The sequence below is a fragment of the Tachyglossus aculeatus genome, chromosome 5 (assembly GCF_015852505.1).
Source record: "Tachyglossus aculeatus isolate mTacAcu1 chromosome 5, mTacAcu1.pri, whole genome shotgun sequence".
Taxonomy (NCBI): Eukaryota; Metazoa; Chordata; class Mammalia; order Monotremata; family Tachyglossidae; genus Tachyglossus; species Tachyglossus aculeatus.
In genome coordinates this window covers 85,339,827-85,362,524 of record NC_052070.1, presented here as the reverse complement: position 1 = coordinate 85,362,524, position 22,698 = coordinate 85,339,827, and the positions used below count along the sequence as shown (strand labels likewise).

Genomic DNA, 22,698 nt, shown 5'->3' with positions numbered 1-22,698 from the left:
ACTGGGGGCGGGGAATCAGCGTGGCTCAGTGGAAGGAGCCCGGGCTTTAGAGTCAGAGGTCATGGGTTCAAATCCCGACCCCACCAACTGTCAGCTGGGTGACTTTGGGCAAGTCACTTCACTTCTCTGTGCCTCAGTTCCCTCATCTGTAAAATGGGGATGAAAACTGTGAGCCCCCCGTGGGACAACCTGATTACCTTGTAACCTCCCCAGCGCTTAGAACAGTGCTTTGCACATAGTAAGCACTTAACAAATGCCATTATTATTATTATTATTACCAATTCTGTTTTATTGCACTCTCTCAAGCGCTTAATACGGTGCTCTGCACATAATAGGCACTCAGTAAATACTACTGACTGAACGATCGGTTGCTCTTTCATGCTTGTTCCAGACCAAGTTAGTAAGGATGGGGGAAACTCATTCATTCACTCATTCAGGCAATCGTATTTATTGAGCGCTTACTGTGTGCAGAGCACTGTACTAAGCGCTTAATAAACATGACTGAACTCAAGGCTTGAGGGTACGGGCTGGAGGAAAGAGCACAGGACTGGGAGTAAGAGGACGTGGGTTCTAATCCCAGTTCCGCCACCTGTCTGCTGTGTGACCTTGGGCAAGTCATTTCATTTCTTTGTGCCCCAATGATCTCATCTGTAAAACAGGGACTGCGAGCCCCATGTGATACAGGGACTGTGTCCAACCTAATAATCATAATAATGGCATTTATTAAGCGCTTACTATGTGCCAAGCACTGTTCAAAGCGCTGGGGAGGTTACAAGGTGATCAGGTTGTCCCACGGGGGGCTCCCAGTCTTCATCCCCATTGTACAGATGAGGGAACTGAGGCCCAGAGAAGTGAAGTGACTTGCCCAAAGTCACACAGCTGACAAGTCCCCGCTGTTGGGTAGGGACTGTCTCTATGTGTTGCCGACTTGTACTTCCCAAGCGCTTAGTACAGTGCTCTGCACACAGTAAGCACGCAATAAATGCGATTGATTGATTGATTGAAGCGGCGGGAGCTGGGATTTGAACCCATGACCTCTGACTCCAAAGCCCGTGCTCTTTCCACGGAGCCACACTGCTTCTCTTGTGTAAGACCGCGCTGCTAATTAGTGCTTAGTACAGTGCTCTGCACTCAGTAAGCGCTCAATAAATACGATTAAATGAATGAATGCTACTCCCCTTGTATCGACCCCAGCGCTTAGAACAGTTTTTGGCACATGGTAGATGCTTAATACCACAATTATTATTGTTTCTTTGGGTGACGGGAAGCAGAGCTGAACTTGCCTTCTGCTACTTAGGCCCAGGTTCATTCATTCATTCATTCATTTGTATCTATTAAGCGCTTACTGTGTGCAGAGCACTGTACTAAGCGCTTGGGAAGTACAAGTCGGCAACAGGTAGAGACGGTCCCTGCCCAACAGCGGGCTCACGGTAGAGAAGCAGCGTGGCTCAGTGGAAAGAGCCCGGGCTTTGGAGTCAGAGGTCATGGGTTCAAATCCCGGCTCCGCCAATTGTCAGCTGTGTGACTTTGGGCAAGTCACTTAACTCCTCTGGGCCTCAGTTCCCTCGTCTGGAAAATGGGGATGAAGACTGGGAGTCCCAAGTGGGACAACCTGATCGCCTTGTATCCTCCCCAGCGCTGAGAACAGTGCTTGGCACATAGTAAGCGCTTAATAAATGCTATTATTATTATTATTATTATTATTAGAAGGGGGTTGCATTCACGCTTGCATCCTTCTGCCCGCCTGCTCAGCTGTGCCTGCGTCCAACTCTGCCCGCTCAGATTCCCGAGCTCGCTCTTCTTTTTGCCTTTCAGTGGGAGCTCCCTTCGGAAGCTTAATGTACGAGTTCGTCGGGAAATCGGCCCCCTTCCTGATCCTGGCCATCCTGGCCCTGTTGGACGGAGGTGAGCCACCGGAAACATTGGGAAACAGCTTAGGTTTCAAAATGTCTCGGGAAGGCGTTGTCGGACGGGAAGGGGGATGTCGGGTGGGGAGAGAGAATCGACGCATTACTGCGGAAGCGCCTGTTCATTCATTCCTTCAATCGTATTTCTTGGGCGCTTAACTGTGTGCAGAGCAATCAATCAATCAATCAATCATATTTATTGAGCGCTTACTGTGTGCAGAGCACTGTACTAAGCGCTTGGGATGGACAAGTTGGCGACATATAGAGACAGTCCCTACCCAACAGTGGGCTCACAGTCTACAAGGGGGAGACAGAGAACAAAACCAAACATACTAACAAAATAAAATAAATAGAATAGATAGGTACAAGTAAAATAAATAAATAAATAAATAGAGTAATAAATATGTACAAACATATATACAGGTGCTGTGGGGAGGGGAAGGAGGTAAGATGGGGGGGTGGAGAGGGGGACGAGGGGGAGAGGAAGGAAGGGGCTCAGTCTGGGAAGGCCTCCTGGAGGAGGTGAGCTCTCAGTAGGGCCTTGAAGGGAGGAAGAGCGGGGAAGAAGAGCACTGTACTAAGCGCTTGGGAAGCGCAAGTCGGCCACATACAGAGGCACAGTCTAGCTGACGAATGCTTCAGCGCCAAAAGGAAGCACTTGACAGAGCGGACAGTGAGGCTCCAGAATTATTGGTGGAGGGCTAACACTATTAGCAGGCTCCGGAGGAGTTGGATGAATTTATGGATGAGAGGTTCATTCATTCATTCATTCATTCATTCCATTGTATTTATTGAGCACTTACTGTGTGCAGAACACTGTGCTAAGCGCTTGGGAAGTACAAGTTGGCCACATCTAGAGACGGTCCCTCCCCAACAGCGGGCTCACAGTCTAGAAGGGGGAGACGGACAACAAAACTAAACATATTAACAAAATAAAATAAATAAATATGTACAAGTAAAATAGAGTACTAAATTCATTCATTCAGCCATATTTATTGAGCGCTTACTGTGTACAGAGCACTGGACTAAGCGCTTGGGAAGGACAGGTTGGCAACATCTAGAGACGGTCCCTCCCCAACAGCGGGCTCACTGTCTAGAAGGGGGAGACGGACAACAAAACTAAACATATTCACACAATAAAATAAATAGAATAAATATGTACAAGTAAAACAGAGTAATAAATTCATTCATTCCATCGTATTTATTGAGCACTTACTGTGGGCAGAGCACCGGACTAAGCGATTGGGAAGCGCAAGTCGGCAACATACAGAGGCGGTCCCTACCCAACATGTTTGTACATATTTGTTACTCTATTTATTTATTTATTTTACTTGTACCTATCTATTCTATTTATTTTACTTTGTTAGTATGTTTGGTTTTGTTCTCTGTCTCCCCCTTGTAGACTGTGAGCCCACTGTTGGGTAGGGACTGTCTCTATATGTCGCCAGCTTGTACATCCCAAGCGCTTAGTACAGTGCTCTGCACACAGTAAGCGCTCAATAAATATGATTGATTGATTGATTAACGGGCTCCCAGTCTAGCTGACGAATGCTTCAGCGCCAAAAGGAAGCACTTGACAGAGCGGACAGTGAGGCTCCAGAATTATTGGTGGAGGGCAAACAGTATTAGCAGGCTCGGGAGGAGTTTGGATGAATTTGTGGGGGAGAGGTTGATAATAGGTCACTTAGAGGGAAAGTTAGAGACGAAGACAAGAGAAGCCCAGGCCTGGGAATCAGGAGGACCTGGGTTCTAATTCCGGATCCGCCGCTTGTCTGCTGGGAGACCTTGGACAAGTCACTTCACTTCCTCTGAGCTTCGGTTCCCTCATCCGTAAAACGGGGATGAAGACCGTGAGCCCTGTGTGGGATAGGGGTGGTGCCCTATACGATTACCTCGTACCTTCCCCAGTGCTTAGTACAGTGCCTGCCACGTAGTAAGTGCTAAACAAATACGATGTTTGTTGTTATTAAAGAGAAAGGAGGCTGAGAGCTCACCTCCTCCAGGAGGCCTTCCCAGACTGAGCCCCCTCTTTCCTCTCCCCCTCATCCCCCTCTCCATTTCCCCCATCTTGCCCCCTTCCCTTCCCTACAGCACCTGTATATCTGTATATATGTTTGTACATATTTATTACTCTATTTATTTTACTTGTACATATCTATTCTATTTATTTTATTTTGTTAATATGTTTGGTTTTGTTCTCTGTCTCCCCCTTCTAGACTGTGAGCCCGCTGTTGGGTAGAGACTGTCTCTATATGATGCCAACTTGTACTTCCCAAGCGCTTAGTCCAGTGCTCTGCACACAGTAAGCACTCAATAAATACGAGTTTTTGATTGATTGATATGAGACGGAACATCCCTTTGTACCCTTTATTCAACCCTCCCTCAGCCCCGTAACACTTACATCTATATCCACAATTTTTTCATGTGTATTAACATCTGTCTCCTCCAGACAGTAAGCCCGTTGCAGGCAGGAAACATGTCTACCAATTCTGTTGCATTGTACTCACCCAGGCACTAAGTACAGTACTCTGCAATCAATCCATCGATGGATCGTATTCACTGAGAGCTTACCGTGCACAGAGCATAATAATAATAATAATGGCATTTATTAAGCGCTTACTATGTGCAAAGCACTGTTCTAAGCGCTGGGGAGGTTACAAGGTAATCAGCTTGTCCCATGGGGGGCTCATGGTCTTCATCCCCATTTTCCAGATGAGGTAACTGAGGCACAGAGAAGCTAAGTGACTTGCCCAAAGTCACACAGCTGACAACTGGCAGAGCCGGGATTTGAACCCATGACATACATTTTCCTTTCTTTAATATTTCCAACACCACAAGCAAATCACTAATCCTGGACTTACCTGTACTAAGGGTTTGGGAGAGTACAAAATAACAGTGTTGGTAGAGACATTCCCTGCCCCTAAGAAGCTGCACACGGGAAGCGTTCAATACATACCACTGATTAATCGGATTGATCCCTCTATATTAGGATGGGCGTCGAGGAGTACAACGATTGCGTGATTCCTCATCATTCATTCATTCGATCATATTGCTCAGTGGAAAGAGCATGGGCTTTGGCGTCAGAGCTCATGGGTTCAAATCCCGGCTCCGCCAGTTGTCAGCTGTGTGACTTTGGGCAAGTTGCTTAACTTCTCTGTGCCTCAGTGACCTCATCTGTCTAATGGGGATAAAGACTGTGGATAAAGACTGTGATCACCTTGTAATCTCCCCAGTGCTTAGAACAGAGATTTGCACATAGTGAGCACTTAATAAATGCCATTATTATTATTATTATTATTATTATTTATTAAGCGCTTACTGTGTGCCGAGCACTCTACTAAACACTTGGGAAAGAACGATACAGCAATAAACAGTGACAATCCCTACCCACAACGAGCTCACAGTCTAGAAGGGACTGCGGAAATATCTGTTGGAAATATCACCCCGTTCTGATCCGGTAAAGGCGTCGTTTCTTTTGTTCCTCCATTCTTAACTAACATGGCCAAGGATCAGAGTAACCAATGTCTCATTTTTCCAGCATTGCAGCTTTGCATCCTGAGGCCTTCCAAGATCTCCCCGGAAGTAAGTACCAGCTTCACTGGAGAGTGGCGACCGGGATGTGTATATATATATATATATATATATATATATATATATATATATATATATATATATATATATATATATATATATATATATATATACATATATATATATATATATATGTATGTGTGCATGTATATATATATGTATGTATATATGTACATGTATGTATATATGTATATATGTATATATACATACATACACATATACATATATGTGTATGTATGTGTATATATATGTACGTGTATACATATATGTGTATATATGTATATATACATATATATGTGTATATATACACATATATGTATATACATACATACATACATATATGCATATACATGTACATGTATGCACATACATACATATATATGTATATGTGCATGTATGTATGTATATGCATATATGTGTGTATACGCATATGTATGTGTATATATATACATATATACACATATATATGTATATATGTTTGTACATATTTATTACTGTATTTATTTATTTATTTATTTTACTTGTACATATCTATTCTATTTATTTTATTTTGTTAGTATGTTTGGTTTTGTTCTCTGTCTCCCCCTTTTAGACTGTGAGCCCACTGCTGGGTAGGGACCGTCTCTATATGTTGCCAACTTGGACTTCCCAAGCGCTTAGTCCAGTGCTCTGCACACGGTAAGCGCTCAATAAATATGATTAATTGATTGATTGATTGATTTCACTTCTCTATGCCTCGGTTTCCTCATCTATAAAATGGGGATTAAACACCCGTTCCTCCTCCCACTTAGATGGCAAACCACACGCGGGACAGGGATCGTGTCTGACCTAGTTACGGTATCTATACGATTGAATGAATGAATGAATAGCTGTCATTCTCTTTATCCTGATGGTTTTGCTGTCGGTCTCCCCCTTCTAGACAGGGAGCCATTCTATTTATGTATTTTATTTGTACATATTCTATTTATTTTATTTTGTTAATACGTTTGGTTTTGTTCTCTGTCTCCCCCTTCTAGACTGTGAGCCCACTGTTGGGTAGGGACCGTCTCTAGATGTTGCCAACTTGTACTTCCCAAGCGCTCAAAAAATATGATTGAATGAATGAATGAACCTATCCCAGAGCTTGGAACGGCGTTTGAAACGTAGTACGTGCTGAACAAATGCCGTAAAAAATTCCAACCCCCACCAAAATAGTGAAAGTCTGATGGAGAAATCCCTTCTCTAACGTGGCCAGAGTGCACCCGGCCAGGGGTAAGGGCTTCTAGAGAGAGAGAGGAAGGATTAGGAGTCAACCGGCTTCCAAGGGGCCGATTCCCATGACCAAAACCCAGCTGAGGACCTGGATGTCAACTTCCGAATAGTTTAAGGTAACTTGGGTTAGGTAGAATGAGCTGCATTTTGTGCGTGAGAGCGGGCGGAGGGGAAGACCGAGGTGCGGAAAGGAAGGTTTGGCTCACCTTCCGAAAGACATAAGGCAGGGAAAGCCGTGCGGCCCAGTGGAAAGAGTGGGAGTCAGAGGACCTGGGTTCTAATCCCGACTCTGCCCCTTGCCAGCTGGGGGACCACGGACGAGTCACTTAACGCCTCTGTCCCTCAGGTTCCTCATCTGTAAAATGGGGCTGAAAAACCCCTTCTCCCTCCCCCTTAGACTGTGAGCTCCGTGCGGGATGAGGACTGTGTCTGACCTGATTATATCCACGCCAGAGCTTAGTACAGTGTTTAGAATAAGTGTTTAACCAACACCAGCATCATCATCATTTTTATAATTATTCCTTTACCCAAGGTGACGGGAGAAGACTCAGCCCTCAGCTCTCACTCTCCCTCCTCTTCTTCAGTGATTCCTTGAGCTGCTGCTGTCACGATAAAGAAGCAGCGCGGCCTAACGGAAAGAGCACGGGCCTGGAAAACAGAGGACCTGGGTTCTAATTCAGGCTCTGCCACTTGCCTGCGGTGGGACTTTGGGCAAGTCACTTAACTCCTCTGTGCCTCAGGTTCCTCATCTGTAAAATGGGGCTGAAAAACCTCTTCTCCCTCCCGCTTAGACTGTGAGCTCCGTGTGGGATGAGGACTGTGTCTGACCTGATTATATCCACGCCAGAGCTTAGTACAGTGTTTAGAATAAGTGTTTAACCAATACCAGCGTCATCATCATTTTTATAATTATTCCCTTACCCAAGGTGACGGGAGAAGACTCAGCCCTCAGCCCCTGCTCTCCCTCCTTTTCTTCAGTGATTCCTTGAGCTGTTGCTGTCACGATAAAGAAGCAGCATGGCCTAAAGGAAAGAGCACGGGCCTGGAAAACAGAGGACCTGGGTTCTAATCCAGACTCTGCCACTTGCCTGCGGTGGGACTTTGGGCAAGTCACTTAACTCCTCTATGCCTTAGTTGCCCCTTCTGTAAAATGAGGATTCAATTCCTCTTCTCCATCCTACTTAGATTGTGAGCGCTATGTGGGACAAGGACCATGCCTCACTTTGATTATCTTGCATCTTCCCCGGTGCTTAGAGCAGTGCATTTTTAATTTTTTTATGCATTTTTTTTTATTTTGTTAAGCACTTACTATGTACCAGTTACTGTTCTAAGTTTAGGGGTAGACACAAGCTAATCAGATTGGACACGGTCCAGGTCCCATGTGGGGCTCACAGTCTCTCAGCTGCGTGACCTTGGGCGAGTGACTTCACTTCTCTGTGCCTCAGTTTCCTCATCTACAAAATGGGGATTAAGTCTGTGAGGGAACTGAGGCACAGAGAAGCGAAGTGACTTGCCCAAGGTCATACAGCCGAGAAGCGGTGGAGCCAGAATCAGAACCCAATCCAAAGGACTCTATCCACTAGGCCACGCTGCTTGACACGTAGTGCTTAACGAATACTACCATCATTATTACTATTATTAATAATAGTAAAGGCAAACTGGTCCTTCTGGGCCACTGATGGGAGGTTCCTGCATGGCCGAGGACGAGTGCTTAGTACAGTGCTCTGCACACAGTAAGCGCTCAATAAATAGGATTGAATGAATGAATTACCCAGTTGAGATGGAGATTTCCTTCAGGAGCTCTGGTGGGACCAGATGGCAGGCTTGGCACACAGTAACCACTTAACAAATACCAGTTATTCTTAATTATCACGCTACAGAAGGAGGCCTAGGAGGCTCCTAGGCAGTCGGGATGCCACGATAGTGGTCCGGGCGAGGGTGAGATGAGCACTGACTAGGTTTGTGTCTTTGTGTGCACGTCTGGATTCACAACTCTGCCTCGCGGTACTGTCGATGTAGGTCGGAGGGTCTGTGAGCATCTGTGTGTGTATGCGTGCGGGTGTGCGTGTGTGCGTGTGTCTTTGCCCCCATATCCCTCTTTCCATCCCCCCTCACTGTGGGTACCTTCCATCTTTGTCGACTCCACCAAAATATGGCCGGCTTAACGTAGTCACCTCCAACTGCTTAAGGAGTCGATATCCCCAGTCCCAGTGGGCAAGCAAAGGTGGTTTGGCTTGCCTCCCCGAAGCTTTGATTTGGGGGATTAGCTATTTTGCTTCTGGACTCCTTCGAGAGGGCACCCTGGCCAGGGTCACGTCGCCTTCTGAGTTTTGCCCTCTTCTCCGTGCTCTGCAGAGTACCAAGTGCACCCCACTCCTGACCCTCCTGAAAGATCCCTACATTCTGGTGGCAGCAGGTAAGGAGGCACCCGCGAGGCCCAGAGCTCGCCAGCGGAAAGGCGCGGCCGGGTCTGGCACCTGTGGGTGGATCTAGGGCGGCCCGCGGCTCGCCGGGGGCGAAACCCTCTCCGCTCTTTCCTCCAGGTGCCCTCTGCTTCGCCAACATGGGAGTGGCCATGCTGGAGCCCACGTTGCCCATCTGGATGATGCAGACCATGTGTTCTCCGAAATGGCAACTGGGTGAGTCTCCTGCCTCCGGCCCCTCTCAGGGAGGAGAGGGGAAAGGGAGGGGTGAGAGGGCCGGACCTCTCGGGGCAGAGGGGGAGAAAGAGGGAGAGAAAGTAGGAAAGCGGTGGAAGAGAGAAAGGGAATCAATCAATCAATCAATCGTACTTATTGAGCGCTTACTGTGTGCAGAACACAGAAAGAATTGGGGCTCTGGTCTTTCATGAGTACTAAATCTGGCTGGGGAATCGCTCATAGGACTTTTGGGTGAGGAGAGCAGGGCTGAAGTGAATCTAAGCCTAAAATTTGCCCTCCTGGCGCTGACTAGCTAGCTGCGGTATAGATTCTAGTTGCTTGCCATTCCTTCTCCTTTCTTGAATTTATAGTATTTATTAAGGGCTTACTATGTGCTGAGCACTGTTCTAGAGAAGCAGCGTGGCTCAGTGGAAAGAGCCCGGGCTTTGGAGTCAGAGGTCATGGGTTCAAATCCCGGCTTCGCCAATTGTCAGCTGTGTGACTTTAGTCTCCCCCTTTTAGACTGTGAGCCCACTGTTGGGTAGGGACTGTCTCTATAGGTTGCCAACTTGTACTTCCCAAGCGCTTAGTACAGTGCTCTGCACACAGTAAGCACTCAATAAATACGATTGATTGATTGATTTAGGCAAGTCACTTCACTTCTCTGTGCCTCGGTTCCCTCATCTGTAAAATGGGGATTAAGATTGTGAGGCCCCTGTCGGACAACCTGATCACCTTGTAACCTCCCCAGCGCTTAGAACAGTGCTTTGCACATAGTAAGCGCTTAATAAATGTCATTATTATTATTGTTCTAAGCGCTTGGGTAGATAGAAGTTTATCAGTTTGGACACACAGTCCCTGTTCCACATGGGGCTCACAATCAATCAATCAATCAATCAATCAATCAATCAATCGTATTTATTGAGCGCTTACTGTGTGCAGAGCACTGTACGGAAGAAGACACACAGAAAGAATTGGGGCTCTGGTCTTTCATGACTACTAAATCTGGCTGGGGAATCGCTCATAGGACTTTTGGGTGAGGAGAGCAGGGCTGAAGTGAATCTAAGCCTAAAATTTGCCCTCCTGGCGCTGACTAGCTAGCTGCGGTATAGATTCTAGTTGCTTGCCATTCCTTCTCCTTTCTTGAATTTATAGTATTTATTAAGGGCTTACTATGTGCTGAGCACTGTTCTAGAGAAGCAGCGTGGCTCAGTGGAAAGAGCCCGGGCTCTGGAGTCAGAGGTCATGGGTTCAAATCCCCGCTTCGCCAATTGTCAGCTGTGTGACTTTAGGCAAGTCACTTCATCATCATCATCGTCAATCGTATTTATTGAGCGCTTACTATGTGCAGAGCACTGTACTAAGCGCTTGGGAAGTACAAATTGGCAACATATAGAGACAGTCCCTACCCAACAGGGGGCTCACAGTCTAAAAACAGTGGGCTCACTTCACTTCTCTGTGACTCAGTTCCCTCATCTGTAAAATGGGGATTAAGATTGCGAGCCCCCGTGGGACAACCTGATCACCTTGTAACCTTCCCCAGCGCTTAGAACAGTGCTTCGCACATAGTAAGTGCTTAATAAATGCCATTACTATTATTATTATTATTATTATTATTATTATTCTAAGCGCTTGGGTAGATAGAGGTTTATCAGTTTGGACACACAGTCCCTGTTCCACATGGGGCTCACAGTCAATCAATCAATCAATCATATTTATTGAGTGCTTACTGTGTGCAGACCACTGTACTAAGCGCTTGGGAAGTCCAAGTTGGCAACATATAGAGACAGTCCCTACCCAACAGTGGGCTCACAGTCTAGAAGGGGGAGACAGAGACAGTTTAAGTGGGAGGGAGGAGTTAATCCCTATCTTTCAGATGAGGTAACTGAGGCCCAGAGAAGTGAAGTGACTTGCCCAAGGCCACACAGCTAGCAAATGACAGATCTGGAATTAGAACCCAAGTCACTTCACTTCTCTGGGCCTCAGTTCCCCAATCTGTAAAATGGGGATTAAGACTGTGAGCCCTAAGTGGGAGACTGTAAGCCCGTTGTTGGGTAGGGACCGTGTCTACACGTTGCCGATTTGTACTTCCCAAGCGCTTAGTACAGTGTTCTGCACACAGTAAGCGCTCAATAGATATGATTGAATGGCTGAATGAATGACAGGGACTGTGTCCAATCTTATTAACTTGTATCTTCCCCAGCACTTAGTGCGGTGCCTGGCACATAGTGAGCGCTTAACAGGAACCATGAAAAACCAAACCAAATAAACAATAACAACAACAACAACAAAAAACAGGTCCTCTTACTCCAAGGCCCGTGTTCTTTCCACTAGACTATGCTGTCTTGTACCTTTTCTCTGTAGGGAAAGCAGAATACACGGCAACCAGTCGTGTTCAAACAGGTGGTTCCAACCCTTTCAGGAAGTCAGGGTCTGAGGGAGCCTGCTACTCTACGTGAAAATGAGTCACTCGGGGTTGGTGAAATCTGATAAGGACATTGTTTATTGCACAATAAAATAAAACCCAAATCGAATTTGCTGCGGGGGAGTGGGGGGCATGCAACGCTCAGGGAGCGGACCAGCTGCACTCACAATTAAATTGAATTTACCCAACCAGCTGCAGGCTCCAGTCATGATGGCTAATCGCGTTAGTTATCGTACTGAAGAGTCCGGCCGGCAGATTATGTCCCCGTCCCCTCCCCTCGCCTTTACTAGAGCAGTGCTGCTTTAGCCTTCTGATTTTCTGGTGGCGATGCAAAGGGTTTGTAACCAGGAGTTTAAAGCCCTCGTCTTCTCCTCTCCCTCCTCTGTCACGCTTTCACTTGGATCTGCACCTTCCACTGAGCCCTCCCACATCCCCACAGCCCTTAACGTACATATCCGTAATCCACTCATTCATTCATTCATTCGAGCGCTTACTGTGAGCAGAGCACTGTACTAAGCGCCTGGGAAGTACAAGTTGGCGACATATAGAGACGGTCCCTACCCAACAACGGGCCACAGTCTAGAAGGGGAGACAGACAACAACAAAAAAAAACATGTGGACAGGTGTCAAGTCGTCAGAACAAATAGAATTAAAGCAAAGTGCGCATCATTAACAAAATAAATAGAACAGTAAATATGTACAACTAAAATAAATCTGTACAAACATATATACAGGTGCTGTGGGGAGGGGAAGGAGGTAACGTCTGTCTTCCCCTGTAGACTGTAATTCCTCGTGGGCAGGGAACATGTCTACTAACTATTGCACTGTACTCTCCCGAGAGCTTAGTACAGTGAACCGCATACAGTAAGCGCCCAATAAGTACAACCAATTGATAGGAAAGGATGGTCAACACCATTTCTGATGAATCACTGATGTGATCTGCTCAGAGCCCAACAGATTTTTAAACATTTTTCCAGGGGAAAAAACCACCCTCGGGACCAAATAAGGTAAGTGTGAAGTGAGTGACTTCTAGACGGGAAGTGACTGTTGCCAACTTGTACTTCCCAAGCGCTTAGTACAGTGCTCTGCACACAGTAAGAGCTCAATAAATACGATTGATTGATTGACTTCTAGGCAGGAAGTGACTTTTAGATCGGATTAAGCTCACTGTGGGCAGGGAATGTGTCAGCTACCTCTGTCGTACTGTATTCTCCCAAGAGCTTAGTAAGGTGAACTGCATACAGTAAGCGCTCAATAAGTACGATTTATTGATGGGAAAGGAGGCCGGCATCGCTCCTGATGAATCACTGATGTGATCCACCCAGGGCCCAGCAGATTTTGAAAGATTTTTCTAGTGGAAAAAGCCACACTTGGGAACAAATAAAGTAAGTGAAGTGAGTGACTTGTAGCTTCATTCACTAATTCATGCATTCAATCGTATTTATTGAGCGCTTACTGTGTGCAGAGCACTGTACTAAGCGCTTGGGAAGTACAAGTTGGCAACGTATAGAGATGGTCCCTACCCAACAGTGGGCTCACAGTCTAGATCAGAAGTGACTTCTAGTCAGGAAGTGACTTTTAGACAGGATTAAGGGGGCAGGGAACATGTCTATCAATTCTGCGGTATTGTACTCTCCCAAGTGCTTAGTACAGTGCTTTGCACATAGTAAGCACTCAACAAACTACCACGGCTTAATTCTGCTTTAGAGAAGTAGCGGGGCTCAGTGGAAAGAGCCCGGGCTTTGGAGCAACAGGACGCGGGTTCAAATCCCGGCTCCGCCAATTGTCAGCTGTGTGACTTTGGGCAAGTCACTTCGCTTCTCTGGGCCTCAGTTACTTCATCTGTAAAATGGGGATTAAGACTGTGAGCCCCCCGTGGGACAACCTGGTCACCTTGTAACCTTCCCAGCACTCAGAACAGCACTTTGCACATAGTAAGCGCTTAATAAATGCCATTATTATTATTATTATTATTATTAATGTCTGCGGAGCCAAGTCCCCTGTTTCCACGCACAGAACCGATGTCAGCACATTCAACTCCCTGACAGCATTTTGTGCTTTTCCTGCTCCAACCCTGCCTCCTCATCACTCAGAGTCCAGGAAAGAGGCAGTAGAGTAGACCAAAGGCAACACTCCTGGGTGGCAGAGGTCAACTGGGTGGATTTGCAGATGCCCAGGCAGCTGGCTTCGGAGTTAATCAGAAACCTTTACCCTCACGGACCCAAATCTTCATCAGTGCAGACTGAACAAACAACTTTCTGCCAATTCTGAATGTAGTTTTCTCTCTCTCAGGACCATTTTGGTTCAAGTGAACAAGGAGCTGGACGTGCCATTAGGGAACATGAGAGCTCAGAATTTGGGGGGAGAAAAAAGTGTTGGTTTTGTCCAGAAAAGACTCACTGAGAGATAGGGATTTTCTTGCGTAGAGGCTAGGGGTGATGTTAGGGGAGAAAATACTCACTCACAAATCAGAGAACAGAAAATGGACAGGTTTGGAATTTGCCATTCATTCATTCATTCAATCGTATTTATTGAGCACTTAATATGAGCAAAGCACTGTACTAAGTGCTTGGGACAGTACAATATAGCAACAAAGAGACATATTCCTGCCCACAGTGAGCTCACGGTATAGAAGGGGAGATGGATATTCATATAAATAAATAAATAAATTACAGATCTACGCATGTGTGCCGTGCGGATGGGAGGGAGGATGAATGAAGGAGCAAGTAAGAGCGGCACAGAAGGGAGTGGGAGAAGAGGAGAGGAGGGCTTAGTCTAGCTCTCTTCCTCCCTTCAAAGCCTTATTGAGGGCTCACCTCCTCCAGGAAGCCTTCCCAGTCTGAGCCCCCTTTTCCCTCTTCTCCTCCCCTTCCCCCCACCCTACCTCCTTCCCCTCCCCACAGCACCTGTATATATGTTTGTACAGATTTATTACTCTATTTATTTTACTCGTACATATTTACTATTCTATTTATTTTGTTAATGATGTGCATTTAGCTCTAATTCTATTTGTTCTGCCGACTCCTGTCCACATGTTTTGTTTTGTTGTCTGTCTCCCCCTTCTAGACTGTGAGCCCGTTGTTGGCTCACAACACCCTCTCTACATGTTGCCGACTTGTACTTTCCAAGCGCTTAGTACAGTGCTCTGCACACAATAAGCGCTCAATAAATATGATTGAATGAATGAAAAACCTTCTTGAAGGAGATGTGCCTTCAATAAGGCTTTGAAATGGGGGAGAGCAATTTTCTGTCTAAAGCCAAAGTTGTCCTCAGAACAGTGCTTTGCACATAGTAAGCGCTTAATAAATGCCATCATTATTATTATTATATTTGGCTCTCTGCTGGACCCATACCCAGGAAACTAACAGTGTGGCCTAGTGGAAAGAGCACGGGCCTGGAAACCAGAGGACCTGGGTCCTAATCCTAATCCTATCAGCTGTGAGGCCTTGGGCAAGCTACTTAACCTCTCTGTGCCTGCTTCCTCATCTGTAAAATGGGGATTAAATACTCCTCCCTCCTATCTAGAGTGTGAGACCCATGCAGGACTGGGACTGCATCTAACCTGATAACTTTGTTTCTACCCCAGCATTTAGAACAGTGCTTTGCCATCAGTACTAACTCCTTAAAAATACCATTTAAACACAACAAATTATATGAGGCACAATCTCTTATTTACCTGAAGAATATTAAAGCAGTTGCTTACTGCTATAAGGAGACTGATAAATCTCTGGTGACTATAGTCAATAGCCTCCTCTCTCTGTCCCCCGCCCCTAATCCCTATCGCTGCTTTAGGTGACCCCGACCGAGAGTGTGTAAATGGTGCACAGCAAACTCTCCCCATGATCCAAAATTCATTCCTAAATCAAGCTGACAACACACCAGGGAAACAGAACTCTCCATAAGCGCTTAGTACAGTGCTTCACACTCAGTGAGCACTTAATAAATATGATCAACTGCATCCTCTTTAAATATGAAAGACCCAGAGATGGATCTAAGAGACTAGAGGGTTTCTCTAGAAGGTCTGGCTCCAGAATCTTAGCTAAACAAGGGTGGATTCTTGACCCTTTTTATGACCAAAAAAAAAAAAAAAAAAGAGATGAAATGAAATTTAAACACAAGGGCTAGCTAAAACAGATGCCTTAATGGGAAGGCAAATACACCACAGTATGCTTTCCTTCCAGTCCACGGGAGAACATATTAAAAATAAACAAGAGCGAGGCCACTAACCGATGAAATATTTGTCTTTGGTTTAATTATAATCCCTAGGATTTTTTTTTTCAATTAGACAGAGCACTTCCGTTTATCATGGAGAGAAGCCGGGGGGGAGGATGGAAGAGAGGGAGAAAAGGAGAGTAACGTAGGCTCAAAGGGAAGGGCTTCTTCTGAGAGGATCACACTTAGGAAGAGGTGCTAGCAAGCTGGGTCCCCTCCCCCAAGTTACATTATTATTATACATTTTTTACTATTAACAGTAATAGTAATAATAATGGCATTTTGTTAAGTTCTTACAATCGATCAGCGGTATTTATTGAATGCTTACTATGAGCAGAGCACTGTACTAAGCATTTGGGAGAGTACGATACAACAGAATTAGAAAATACGGCTCTTGAGCATAGCGAGCTTACAGTCAGTGTGGGAATAATACTAATAATAATAATAAAAATTGTGGTGTTTAAGAGCTTTCTATGTTGCAGGCACTGTAATGATAATAATGGCATTTATTAAGCGCTTACTATGTGCAAAGCACTGTTCTAAGTGCTGGGGAGGTAACAAGGTGGATACAAGCAAATCAAACTGGACACAGTCCCTGTCCCACAAGGGGTTCACAGTCTCAATCCCCATTTTACAGATGAGGTAACTGAGGCCCAGAGAAATGAAGTGACTTGGCGAAGGTCACACAGCAGACACGTGGCAGAGCCGAGGTTAGGACCCATGACTTAACCTCTCATCTCCCCATCTATCCGCTATGCCATGCCAGACATTCAGTTGAATAAATAAGTAATTTGTAGTGTATAATTTAAAGATGTGTATGTACGAGCCGTGGGGTTGGTCCATATAAAAATGAGATCTTCACTCTGTTCCTTAGAAGCTTTATCATTAGTTTTCCCCTTCAAACTGCTACAGTTCAGGAATCCCCTGTTAATAATAATAATAATAATAATAATAATAATAATAATAATAGTAATTTAAGTGCTTACTGTGCCTTTTAAGCACTGGGGTAGATAGAGATCTGTAGCTCACATTGTAACTAGGAGGAACAACAGGTATTGAATCTCCATTTTACGATGAGGGAACTGAGGCCCATTTAAGTGCAGTGACTTGGCCAAGGTCACGCTGCAGGCAAGTGGCAGAGGCAGGATTAGAACTCAGGTCTTCTGACTCTATGCTCTTTCCAGTAGGCCATGCTGCTTATGTTGCACTGCTGTTTGTTTTTAGAGTTCTTTCAGCATTATCTTGAATCTTAAGGGCCTGAACTGACTCAAACACATCCCTCCTCTTAGCTGTCTTCCCTCTTCAGCATTTGAAATTTTTTAACCGACTTGAAGAGCGAGATTAATCGATCAAAGGTATTTGAGTGCTGACTGTTTGCAGAGCACTGCACTAAACCCTTGTGAGAGGAGTGTGTCTTTATTGTTGTACTCTCCCAACCGCTTAGTACAGTGCTTTGCCCACAGTAAGCAGTCAGTAAATACCGTTGAATGAATAAGTACAGCAGAGTTCGTTCCTGCCCACAAGGAGCTAACAGCCTAGAGGCAGAAACAGACATTAAAATAAATTACAGATCTGTACAAAAGTGCTGTGGGGTAAAGATCAATTGCCCCCCATTGCGATGGCTGACTGATCTCTATTTAGCATCAGAAGTGCTCTCCCCATAGTAAGCACTCAGTAAATACCATTGATTATGATCTTTAGTTAATAAAAGATGACTTTGCTGGATATGATATGAAAGGTACTTTTAAAATGAATACACCTCCTTCCCTTCCCCACAGCACCTGTATATATGTATATATGTTTGTACATATTTATTACTCTATTTATTTACTTATTTTCCTTGTACATATCTATTCTATTTATTTTATTTTGTTAATCTGTTTGGTTTTGTTCTCTGTCTCCCCCTTCTAGACTGTGAGCCCACTGTTGGCTAGGGACCGTCTCTATATGTTGCCAACTTGTACTTCCCAAGCGCTTAGTACAGTGCTCTGCACACAGTAAGCGCTCAATAAATACGATTGATTGATTGATATACAGAGCCCTGCACTAAACACTGGGAAAGGTGCAGGGGAGTCACGTGCTAAACACTGGGGTGAGGTAAATCTTGCAGAACCAACAAAAAACAACGGTACATTGTTTCTGGGTGGGAATAATAATGAGGGAGGGCCTCCCCAGTCCTATCTTTAATGACCTTTAATTTAGGCCTCCCCAGTCCGATCTTTAATTGACTAAAGTCTGATAGTCAAGAAGTCTGGCATCTGCCCGCCCTGGCTGCGGGAGGCTGGTCTTTTTTCCGGCCATGGTGGGTAGGAGGGAGAAAGGGAGAGAGGGAGGGAGAGAGGGAGGGAGAGAGGGAGGGAAGGAAGGAGGGAAGGAAGGAAGGAGGGAAGGCTCTGGTCAGCAGAGTGGCAGAGAAGTAGCCTGGCCTAATGGCTAGACCATGGGCCTGGGAATCAGAAGGACCTGGGTTCTAATCCCAGCTCTGCTAAATCAATCAATCAATCGTATTTATTGAGCGCTTACTGTGCGCAGAGCACTGGACTAAGCACTTGGGAAGTCCAAGTTGGCAACATCTAGAGACGGTCCCTACCCAACAGCGGGCTCACAGTCTAGAAGTCTGTGTCCGCTATGTGACTTTGGGCAAGCCGCTTCACTTCTCTGTGCCCCCGTCCCCTCACTTCCCAAGCGCTTAGTCCAGTGCTCTGCACACAGTAAGCGCTCAATAAATACGATTGATTGATTGATTGATCTGTAAAATGGGGATTAAGGCTGTGAGCCCCACGTGGGACAGGGACTGTGTCCAACCTGATCAGCTTAGTACAGTGCCTGGCACCTAGTAAGGGCTATTTCCCATTTCCCATTTCAACAAGCAAACAACAAAGCAGAGTGTGTATCTCAGAGGAGTGGTGCTCTATTGTATCCCCCACGGCACCTGCCATCAGGAAGGGAAGTGAATAAATATGAAATCAGGCTGAGGGCAAATAAAGGGTTGAAATGCCTAGTGGGAAGGAGGGGCTGGGGGCTAAGGAAGCAAGCAGCTTGGCTCAGTGGAAAAAGCACTGGAAAAAGTGGAATCAGAGGTCATGGGTTCAAATCCCGGCTCTGCCAGTTGTCAGCCGTGGGACTTTGGGCACACAGTCTTCTAGAGTGTGAGCCCACTGTTGGGTAGGGACCGTCTCTATATGTTGACAACTTGTGCTTCCCAAGCGCTTAGTATAGTGCTCTGCACACAGTAAACGCTCAATAAATACTATTGATTGATTGATTGATTTGGGCAAGTCACTTCACTTCTCTGTGCCTCAGTTTCCTCATCTCTAAAAGGGGGATGAAGACTGTGAGCCCCCTGTGGGACAACCTGATCACCTTGTAGCCTTCCCAGCGCTTCAAACAGTGCTTTGCACATAGTAAGCGCTTAATAAATGCTATTATTATCATTATTATTATTCTGTGCCTCAGTTACCTCATCTGTAAAATGGGGATGAAGACTGTGAGCCCTCCGAGGGACAACCTGATCACCTTGTAGCCTCCCCAGCGCTTAGAACAGTGCTTTGCACACAGTAAGCACTTAATAAATGCCATTGTTATTATTATTATCTGCTCTCACAAATGCGCACAGCTTCCCTGAGGACCAGGGGACAATATTCCCTGAGCTCCTTGTGGGCAGGGATCACCTCTACCAACTCTGTTGTATTGTACTTACCCAAATATTTAGTACAGTGCTCTGCACACAGTAAGTTCTCAATAAACACTATTGATTGATTGATTGATTGACTGAGGGACCTCCTTCCCTTCCCCACAGCCCCTGTATATATGTATATATGTTTGTACATATTTATTACTCTATATATTTATTTTACTTGTACATATCTATTCTATTTATTTTATTTTGTTAGTATGTTTGGTTTTGTTCTCCGTCTCCCCCTTTTAGACTGTGAGCCCACTGTTGGGTAGGGACTGTCTCTATATGTTGCCAACTTGAACTTCCCAAGCGCTTAGTACAGTGCTCTGCACACAGTAAGCACACAATAAATATGATTGATTTATTGATTGAGGGACCAGGAAGGGGGGAACCCACCCATCTTGGCCAGGAAAGTGGAGCCAGGTGGAAAGAACAGAGAACCGGGAGGTAGGAGACCCAAGTTCAAATCCTGTCCGGCCACTAGCCTGACATGTGACCTTGGGCAAATCACCTGCCTTTTCCAGACCTCCGTTTCCTCATCTGTAAAATCGAGATAAAATACCCGTGCTCCTTCCCCCTAAGACCGTGAACCCCATGAGGGGCAGAGACTGTTTCCAATATGATTATATTGTAACCCCCCGCCACACCCCAGCTTTCGACACATTATGAACGCTCAGTAAATCATCAATCGTATTTATTGAGCGCTTACTATGTGCAGAGCACTGTACTAAGCGCAGTAAATACTACGATTAGGGATTAGGTGGGCCAATTTGGAGGCCGTAGTCTGCTTTCTCTTCCCACAGGTCTAGCTTTTCTGCCCGCCAGCGTGTCCTACCTCATCGGCACAAACCTCTTCGGCCTGCTCGCTAACAAGATGGGCCGGTAAGTGGCTGTGGGGGATTGGGCCGCATCCGGAAAAGGTAGGGGAGAGGTGATGAGCCCTTATACAGTCCCAGACCACTGCTCTCCCCATCTTCAAAGTCCTTCAAATAAAAAAAAAAATCCCATCTCCTCCAGGAAGCCTTCCCTGACTTACCCTCTCATTTCCCCAACCTATTTCCCTTCCTGCTTTGTCCCTTATGTACTCGAGTCCTCACCCCTAAGCACTTAAATGCTCATCCCACCCCTTTCTCTCCACAGCACTTCTTTAAACATCTGTAAACTCGGTTGTTTCCCCTAACTGTAATTTATTTCCCTTCCTGCTTTGTCACTTATGCACTCCGAGTCCTCACCTCTAAGCACTTAAATGCTCATCCCACCCCTTTCTCTCCACAGCACTTCTTTAAACATCTGTAAACTTGGTTGTTTCCCCTAACTGTAATTTATTTCCAAGGCTGCCTTCCTTCCTAAATTGTCTATTAACTCTAGTGCACTCTCCCAAGAGATTAGTAGAGCGCACTTCCCAGGGTAAAAACTTAATATGCATTATTGAGGGACTGATTGATTGCCCAAAACTCAATCCAAGACATCCAAACAGTTGCTTTTCTTCCCATGACACCTGGGATGAATACCAGCGTGATCTAATAAGAAAGGGCACAGACCTAGGAACTTGGGTTCTAATCTCAGTGCTGCCTCTGTGAACTGGGCCTCAGTTTCCTCATCTGTGAAATGGGGATTCAACACTTGTTCTCCTTCCTACTTAAGACCGTGAGCCCCAGGAGGGACAGGGACGGTCTCCAATCTGGTTATCTTGTATCTAACCCAGGGCTTATTACAGCGTTGAGTATATGGTGAGTGCTTAATACACAATATTATTATGCTATAATAATATAGCTCATCATAGTTTTGAGAAGCAGCATGGTCTAATTGGGTAGAGCACGGGCCCTGGAGTCAGAAGGACCTGGGTTCTAATCCCAGTTCCACCATGACTCTGCCGTGTGACCTTGAGTAAGTCACTTTGCTTTTCTGGGCCTCAGTTAACTCATCTGTAAAATGGGGATTCAACACTTGTTCTCCTTCCTACTTAAGACCGTGAGCCCCAGGAGGGACAGGGACGGTCTCCAATCTGGTTATTTTGTATCAAACCCAGGGCTTATTACAGTGTTGATTATATGGTGAGCACTTAATACACAATATTATTATGCTATAATAATATAGCTCATCATAGTTTTGAGAAGAAGCATGGTCTAGTGGGTAGAGCACGGGCCCTGGAGTCAGAAGGACCTGGGTTCTAATCCCAGTTCCACCGTGAATCTGCCGTATGACCTTGGGTAAGTCACTTTGCTTCTCTGGGCCTCAGTTAACTCATCTGTAAAATGGGGATTAAGACTGTGAGCCCGATGTGGGACAGGGACTGTGACCAACCCAAGTGGCTGGTCTCTACCCCATTGCTTAGTACGGGGCTTGGCACATAGTAGGCGCTTCACAGATATCACACCATTATTATTATAAATTGTGGATGCCGAGAAGGGGAATTGCTGAAGAAAGGCAGTGAAGTTATTGGGAAACTGAATCTTCTATTTCCCAGTACCTTCCAGAATGAAAGAAGGGAGTTTTCCCACTCTCTACCGTGGAAACAATGCCTTTGCAGTCAGTATTCTTTTAGGTTTGTTTGTTTTTTTTTTTATGGTAGTTGTAAAATGCTTACTATGTGTCAAGCGCTGTTCTAAGTGCTAGGGTAGATAGATACAAGTTAATGAGGCCAGACACAGCCCCACATCGGGCTCACAGACAAGTAGGAGGGAGAACAGGTATTGAAACCCCATTGGGCAGTTGAGGAAACTGAGGCACAGAGAAGCAAGCAAGTGGTGGAGTCAGAAGGACCTGAGTTCTAACCCCGGATCTGCCACAAGTCTGCTGTGTGAGCTTGGGTAAGTCACTTTACTTCTCTGTGACTCAGTTACCTCATCTGTAAAATGGTGATTAAGACCGGGAGCCCACTGTGGGACAGGGACTGTGTCCAACCCAATTAGCGTATATCTACCCCAGCTCCAAGGCCCGGGCTTCATCCACTAGGCCGTGCTTCCTCAAAAAAAAAAACAAAAAAAAAAGAGG

At 45.6% G+C, this 22,698-nt stretch overlaps 1 protein-coding gene across 1 annotated transcript in view; it reads left to right on the top strand.

The window, feature by feature from the left end:
• SLC18A1 (solute carrier family 18 member A1) overlaps positions 1-22,698 on the top strand; it is a 48,304-nt gene that overhangs the window by 18,201 nt on the left and 7,405 nt on the right. Inside the window, 5 exon segments of the mRNA XM_038747071.1 lie at positions 1,816-1,905; positions 5,446-5,489; positions 9,105-9,165; positions 9,293-9,388; positions 20,508-20,586. Coding sequence (XP_038602999.1) covers positions 1,816-1,905; positions 5,446-5,489; positions 9,105-9,165; positions 9,293-9,388; positions 20,508-20,586 — 370 coding nt within the window.